The 7,500-nt window shown below is 40.2% G+C and overlaps 1 protein-coding gene across 2 annotated transcripts in view; it reads right to left on the bottom strand.

The window, feature by feature from the left end:
- Positions 1 to 7,500, bottom strand: part of LOC137985277 (transmembrane protein 87A-like) — a 40,646-nt gene that overhangs the window by 6,894 nt on the left and 26,252 nt on the right. For both annotated transcript variants that reach the window (XM_068832847.1, XM_068832846.1), the window contains 7 exons: positions 5,985 to 6,171; positions 4,794 to 4,858; positions 3,974 to 4,077; positions 1,669 to 1,745; positions 1,503 to 1,579; positions 450 to 502; positions 277 to 307 (listed from right to left, as the gene is read on the bottom strand). In XM_068832847.1, coding sequence (XP_068688948.1) covers positions 277 to 307; positions 450 to 502; positions 1,503 to 1,579; positions 1,669 to 1,745; positions 3,974 to 4,077; positions 4,794 to 4,858; positions 5,985 to 6,171 — 594 coding nt within the window. The remainder of the gene's footprint in view (positions 1 to 276; positions 308 to 449; positions 503 to 1,502; positions 1,580 to 1,668; positions 1,746 to 3,973; positions 4,078 to 4,793; positions 4,859 to 5,984; positions 6,172 to 7,500) is intronic.

Raw genomic sequence — 7,500 nt, 5'->3', positions numbered from 1 at the left:
GTTTTAGAAAAGAAAAGTAGGGGTCACCGAACATCCAAGGTCGTTAAATCCAAGCAAAGCCATAGCAATAGCCCTCTGCCTTATCATTGTTCATTTTAGTACTTAGCACGCGCGCCCGATGCACGACGTGGCATGTGAATTTGCGTGCGCTGTAAGGTTGCGCAGTAGCAATGGGCGCGAACGTCCTTAAGCCCCGTCAGCCAATCAAGAACGACTCCATTCTTTCGACATCAAAGGTGATCTTTCTGTTAGCTACAGGGTAACAGTGCATCTTACCTCGTCGGAATCCAAAACACTCGGCAGAACCCTGGAAGAAATGGCCAAACAAACACTTAATTTGCTTTGAAGTACAATCAAAACTTTGTGTAGAACGAAGAAGATTTAAAAAACACGATGTTAAGAAACAAATGCAATGTCATATGGTTTTCACTAAACGCAATTTTACTTACACATCAGCAGCCGAGCTGGGAATATTTTCTTCCACCCATTTTAGATCATCTTCCTGCAAAAAGAAAGGTATGCATTTTGGCACGTTTGTTAACCGTTCTTGTCCTGACAACAACGCGATATGATCAAATATTTGAGGCCCGTGAAGGAAGCGAGTATCCGTTGACGATAGCTTTTCAATGTTCTCTCCAAGTATCCACTTCGCTTATACCAGTTTTATTGCTGGAATGTTGAAACACACTTTCCATGTCGAAGGACTTGGAGTAATCGTGAAATTATTACAATAACTGGAAATAATGTTTTATGATAACGTTCTCGTAGCCGTCGTTATTGCTTTACGTTCTCTACCATCTAGATGAACCTACAATGCATCTATTGTGCTCATGCGTGGTCGCCAGATGGTTTTGGCGCGAATTTATCTATTGGTATAACTCTCTCCATTCGGAAAAAATACCCGCTCTTTCCGAAAAAGAAATTGTATATGGTGTGCTGAACGGGTGGTCGTCTTCTTCAATCCTCAACCACTTAATCCTTATCGGGAAGTACTTTCTTTATAGTAATGCGCTTGAGGAAAATATAAAGTTTCAATTTGTAGACTATGTTAATTTTGTTTGTGAAAAATTAAGAGTGGAAAAATATATTTCGGTCATGACAAATACCCAGACTGCTTTTGTTAAAAAATGGCATAGGTTTCTCGAGTGACATATTTTGGTGTTGTTCACGAACTGTTAGCCAATTCAAGTGTTTTGATCTGCAAATCTGTAAATTGTATTTTGCTGATTGTAAAAGAATAAAATTAAAAATAAAAAAAATTCTCGATGAACCTTCGCATAACGAGTTTTCAGAAAAAGACTGAATCTTAACTACTCTCCGATAACAACACTCAAAAAAATAATTGCTTGGCCAAAAACAAGTAAACGCTGCGAAGCAAACTAAACGTTTGCCTGATCATATGACAAAACGCTTATTGACTGAGTACAGCCAGCTGACCAGCTGAGGAATTGTAACTTGTAGCTCCATGAAATAAAACTATAGCTGTACGTGTAGAGACTTACTGGTTTGTGTTTCCTCTTCGAGTCCCCATTGATGTGAACTTCAGGCACGTTTTTCACATTTCGCATTTTCATTCCATCTGAAAGAGAAGACAATCTTTAGTTCTCCGTTACAAAAGGCAGAATGAGAAGCCCCATCAAAGGTAAAAGTTATCGCAGTACAACTCACCAAACGCATCAGACAGAGTCATGTTGTCATCTTCGTCCTCTTCATCGCCAAAGTCAACAATGGGCGTGAACGCATATCTGAGAAGAGACAGGAACAGGGAATTTAAGAAACGACCACAGAAATAAGAGCGCTACTTTAAGATATAACTTTGAAGATTATTCCGTCTTTTTCACCTTGTACAATAAAGACGAACTATCTTATATCATTGACAATAAAGTTGACTGTTACTTGTGAAAATACATTGTTCGTGGTTAGTCTTACGAAACTCGTTTCATCCCGACCAAGGGACACATCGCAGACCTTTCTGCTTCGCAAACTCGTTGGGCATCACCCAAAGTCCCGTTCGCTATAATAGTCATGGTACGAACGGTTTTATGGTGAAGACAAAAATATCAACTATTCATTGTTGTACACTCATGTTGCCATCAAAACCAACAATTTCTGAATACGACAAAGAAATGTACGAAAAAGCGTGCCGCACGTCTATAATGTTTTTGTTTTGTGGTGATGCGGTTGCCGTCGTAATTGCTTCAACTCCCTTCTCACAGAATAGCCCTTTTCACGGTTAGGTTTTCTCATTTGCATTACAATATAATCTAGCATGTATGTGAGGCAATTTCGGGCTATTTTGTAGTTTTAACCCGAAATTGATGAAGGGGTAGTTTCTAAAGAAACTGTGGTGCTGCGTCGGTGGGGAAGTAGTATACAAAAATTTGGTTTTATTAACCCGAAATTGCCTCGCATTCACGTTAGATTACATTGTAATGCAATTGAGAAAAACTAACCAAATTTAAGGTTTGTACGACAACGCAAGGATGCGGAATTGAATCGCTAAATATCTATCTTCATTTGAAATTCGTGTGTACTAATAAAACATTATAGGACGATTCGCCCCTTCAAGACAACGACGACACAATGCAAAAATCGGGGTAGACTTTCATATACCGGACTCAAATGGTGATAACAAAAGAACCATTGTTATTGCGATTAGGCCTTGCTAATTAGGTATTATTATGTTCGCTTTGTTCTCTTGTTTCCTGAGCGTAAATTAGTTGTGGTTACAGTAGTTTTTTTACCCATGGGTAAACAACGTTTGCCCGAAGGCAAGGAGGACGTTTTTGTGTGTAACCGCTTTCCCTAGTCCGAAACTGCCCAAGGGTTATTTCCAAGGATACATAAAAAAGAACAAAAGAACTTCCCATGACAGTTCCTGAACTAAAAAGTACGGTTTATCTGCTCCCTGAGGTGGCTTGGCCAATCATAAACCAGAACGTAGCTAATACACGAAATTCCCTAATATTAATAGACCTTATTCACGATGGCCGCCATGTTGGATTTGCTATTATCATGCAAATTAGCCACACACTTCTGAAGAGGCAAACAACACAAGTTCGCGAGGTTATAACGAATATGTTAGCCACACAGATAATTTGTTTCACGTTCATTGAATGTTTATCACCTAATTAGTAAAATAGAATGATAACACAAATTACTTCGACGTTTTTTTTAGTAAAAAATGAGCAGCTAACGAAGTAGGAAGTTAAACTGTCAAAGGCAATCAAAAAATATATAATTATTATAAAAGGTACTTAATTCTATATACTAAAATGGACTTTGAGCAATGTTATTTCAATATTTTGACGAGCCGATTTTCCGCAATTTGCCTTTTTTCCAATGTTTGCCCCCTATCATAACACATGGCTAATTTGCATGACAATTTGAAAACCAACATGGCGGCTATCGTGAATAAGGCCTATTAGACCCTATTATTTTACCTTCAGGGGAATCTTTTACTGTGTAACCGCATCCCCAAGGGTAACATTAAATCTGAGCTGAACCAAACCCAAGCCATTTACCCTCCGGAAGTCCCCAAACCCAAGGAGCGTGTAACCACAACTATTACTTCGCATCCGGTAAAATGAAAGACCGCCAAAAATCGCTAAATACTCATAATAGCGCAAAGTTAACAACGTATTCAGCTATTGCGCTCACCGCGAACACCATAGCTGATACAAGTTGCTAAAAGTTGAAAATTTGAGGTTTGAAGGGATAAAACATTATTTGATTTATGTGGGGGAACGTTCTTTACAACCAAACGGTTTTTCGTTCGTAAGAAGTCCCACAATAAGTTTGATTTTGTAATAGATGAAATGTTACTGACTAGAGACGTCTTGACATTATCCCTCAACGTCCAATCGGATTAAATCCGCGCCAAACTATTTTCGTGACAATGCTTAGTTTTATTGTTATCATTTTGAAACAAAATTTTGACCAAAAACTAACTGCTGGTTAATACCGGCTATACCTCTGATTGTTGGCTGTTGGACGCCACAGCACCATAATCACCAAAAGCACAATGGAAAACAGAAAATGCCAAAAGGCTTCATCAAGCCACAACTCAGACCAATCCTGCAAACATTAACAAGGAAAATGAGAAAAGACTGCCTACAGTTCCAGTTATCTTTAAATCAACATTCGGTGCTTGAAAGAGATTCCTTCACGCTCTGCTTTTATTCGAATTCATTCCAGCACGTCTCATTATCCAAGATGGCGATCAACAAACGGTAACAAAGAGTCGGAACCTCCAAAAAGATATTTCTGTGTTCCAGTACCCGCAGAAAGAACCGAAAAAGGGACAAGGGAATTGAAAAAGAACGGACACATTGCCATTAGAGGCTTTTTTATTGCACGAATTATCACGACGCTCAATAGAACGAGTTTCAATCGAGTGTCGTAAAACCAAATCCAAAGTAATTACTTAAGCAACTCAAAAAGGACGGAGACAACGCAGTAAACCAATCAAAACTCAAAGTAATTACACGTAGCCGACACAAAGCGCGGGAAAATATGCACGCGCGAGCCACGTTTTGGTTTTGGTTTCACTTCTGATTGGTTGAAAATGTGGCGCGAAAACTTTGAACCAATCACTGAGTGAAGTAATGCAAAACTAATGCAATTCGCTAATTACTTTCGACACTCAATTGAAAACCGCTCTATGCGACCACTGTTGATTGACAAATCACCCGCATGTGCCTAATATACCACGCCTTGTCCGTCTCTTTTGAGCAAAGTGGCGCAATCGAATAAAAGTGACCCCATGGAACTAAAGCATCAATCACACTTACTGTAATACAACCATCTTTGGCAAATCTGTGAGTCTTGATTGACCAGATCATATAGGCTACAGATGCTGCAAAAGGGAAAAACCATCGAATACATTTTAAAATAGGCCACAATGACAAGACCAAATCAACCAATGCTTTTCACATGATCTCGGTCAACCATTCCCCCACCGTTCCAAACTGGATGTATAGAGCGTTTTCACATGACGTCAAGGGGCGGCCATGTTGGTGTTCCACAACAAAGAAATGGCGGCCATGATAGTGTACCAAACTAATCCTTCGGCAATTGAACTCTATTTTTATGCAAATACTTTCTTTTGTTTCAGTAATCTAATATGGCTGCTGGTCACGTGAGTGAAAACGCTCTATAACTGTTTGCATTGAACACACTAGTATTCTCGCGAAATAGTTTGTTTTCGCTCGATTTACATGCCCGATGTTTTTTTCCACATTTTCGCCACGTTTTTGTTCAATGTCTCAAGGAATTTTGTTCCCCATTGTCGCCTGTCGAAAGGCTTTGTATTTCTTCCTTCGCTTTTGTTTCGGGCTCCGAAAACGCGATCTAAGGCGGGCATGCGAAGCTTCCACCTCGGTTACTACCTGTCTTTGCCAGAAAAAAAAAAACACGTAAAAGAAGAAGGCTTCAACAGGGAAATTTTGCTTCACTGGAATAAAAATGCTGATTTTTGTGAAAACGATTAGCCAAGAAACTAGTAATGAATGTTGAATTTGCAGCTCATAACTAGTACTGAAGGTTTGAGCCCGATCTACAAGATGATCTCCGAGCGCTGTCGTTATAAAACTTCTAACTTTTACAAAGAATGTATCGGCTCATGAACTGTTTTGCAGCCACTTTGTTCATAACAAAGGAAAGGAATTTTTTTTTGAGTGTCTTGTCTTCTAGCGCTGGAGTACTAACTGGGGACAATGTAAACTGAAATCAACAAATTGACGCAAATCAAATCTGGTTGCTTTTTAGGAGAGGGGAAAACCGGAGTACCCGGAGAAAAACATCTCGGTGCAGAGTGGAGAATCAACAACTCCACCCAAATATGACGCCCAGTCTGGGACTCGAACCTCAGCCACATCGGTGGGAGGCGAATGCTCTCACCACTACACCAGCCTTGTACCCAATGCCTCCTATGTGCAAATTCATCAATTGTAACGAGATGAAGTGCCATGACTTTAACTTACCCAAGACTGCAAAGATGAGAGTGTTAGTAAAGTGCCGATACAGCGACAGTTTGACCACGTTTCGTCGGATGCGAAGGGTTCGTGTGGTCTGGACCAACGACATGAAAATCCACCAGCAAATCGAGGCGTCAAGAACAGCCAATGGTATGCTGGCAATAAGCTGCTGTCTACCCGGGTCAGACTTCGGCTGTGAGAGAAATATTGGAACACAGAAAGAAAACAGGTTAGAAAACAGGACACTGCCTAGGACACCAATGTTCGAGATCAAGGTTGACCTAAGCTTGAATTACTTGTTTAAGGGAGGTGCCTACTAATTATAGATATTTTTTCCCCGGCGTGTGATTATGCAGCAAATGTAGATCTTAACAAGTGTTATTGAAATCCAAAAAGAAAATTGGGGGTAACCACGCATTTTTCAAAGATAATTTATGAATAATTTGTAAAAAGCTTTAAAATACAAAGCAATGTATGGCGTTCTCTCTCAAATTGAAGCTTAATTATCTCTCAAAAATGCATGGTTACCCCCAATTTTGTTTTTGGATACCAAGAGTACTTACTAAGATCTACTTTCTCCGGATAGTTTTAAACCGCGCAAAAAAATCCCTGCACTAGACAGCATTACCGATAGGAAACCCGAGTATCTTGAGATGCGCAGAACGTATGCGCAATAACAATAGTAGGTCCCGTCCTTAACTTCAGGGCAAACCCGAGAATCAAACAATTGCGCATTGTTCTCATGTGAAAAATCGATAACAAAACCTCGTTCTAGTTGCGTATACGACTTCGTGGTTGTAACTATTAGGGCTTTAAGATCTACGAAGGCGACGTTAACGAAAACGTCACCTCAAAATTTAACTTTGCTCTATCTTAATGGCACTGTTACACTGAAATTTTTCGTGCAACTTATCTCGTAGTTAACGGATAACTAACGGCTCTTAAAGTGTCCCAACGGTTTGCTCTCTCCCCGTCCTTTTTTGTTTTGTGATTTTCTTTGTGTGAGGAACTTCCTATGTAATGTTTTGAACAAGTGAAGGGAAATAAAAATCAATCAATCAATTATTTCTTCAAGTGTCACCACAGTGATAGGGGTCATCCTCGTCACCAGAGCCTCGGATCTTATGTCTACGCACGACCCGAGGCTCTGGGAAACTCTATGTAGGAAAACATGCCCCATAGGGTTCTTATAGCAGAAAACTGGCTATTTGAACCTTACGGCGCCTGCTCACTCCTCGTACTAACATGAATGCACCAATTAGTAACGCTTTTCACTGTTCCTCACAAAAACAAATGAGAAGACGCGTTGTTTCAGGCGGGTTCCTAGAGCTATTCTCTTCTCTCCTGTGGTCATGCGCAAAAGAGAAGAGCTCTGGGGTCGAGATTGCGATAGGTTGTACAAAACACAGCGAGACTCCAATCGCAGAGTGCCATACAGAGACCAGCCCACAACAACGGCAACTGCATATCCCATGCACTCTTTGTGAACATTTGCATTACATGACATTACTGCTGCCGTGGG

This window comes from Montipora foliosa, chromosome 14 (assembly GCF_036669935.1).
Source record: "Montipora foliosa isolate CH-2021 chromosome 14, ASM3666993v2, whole genome shotgun sequence".
Classification (NCBI taxonomy): domain Eukaryota; kingdom Metazoa; phylum Cnidaria; class Anthozoa; order Scleractinia; family Acroporidae; genus Montipora; species Montipora foliosa.
This window is presented reverse-complemented; position numbering and strand designations above follow the sequence as displayed.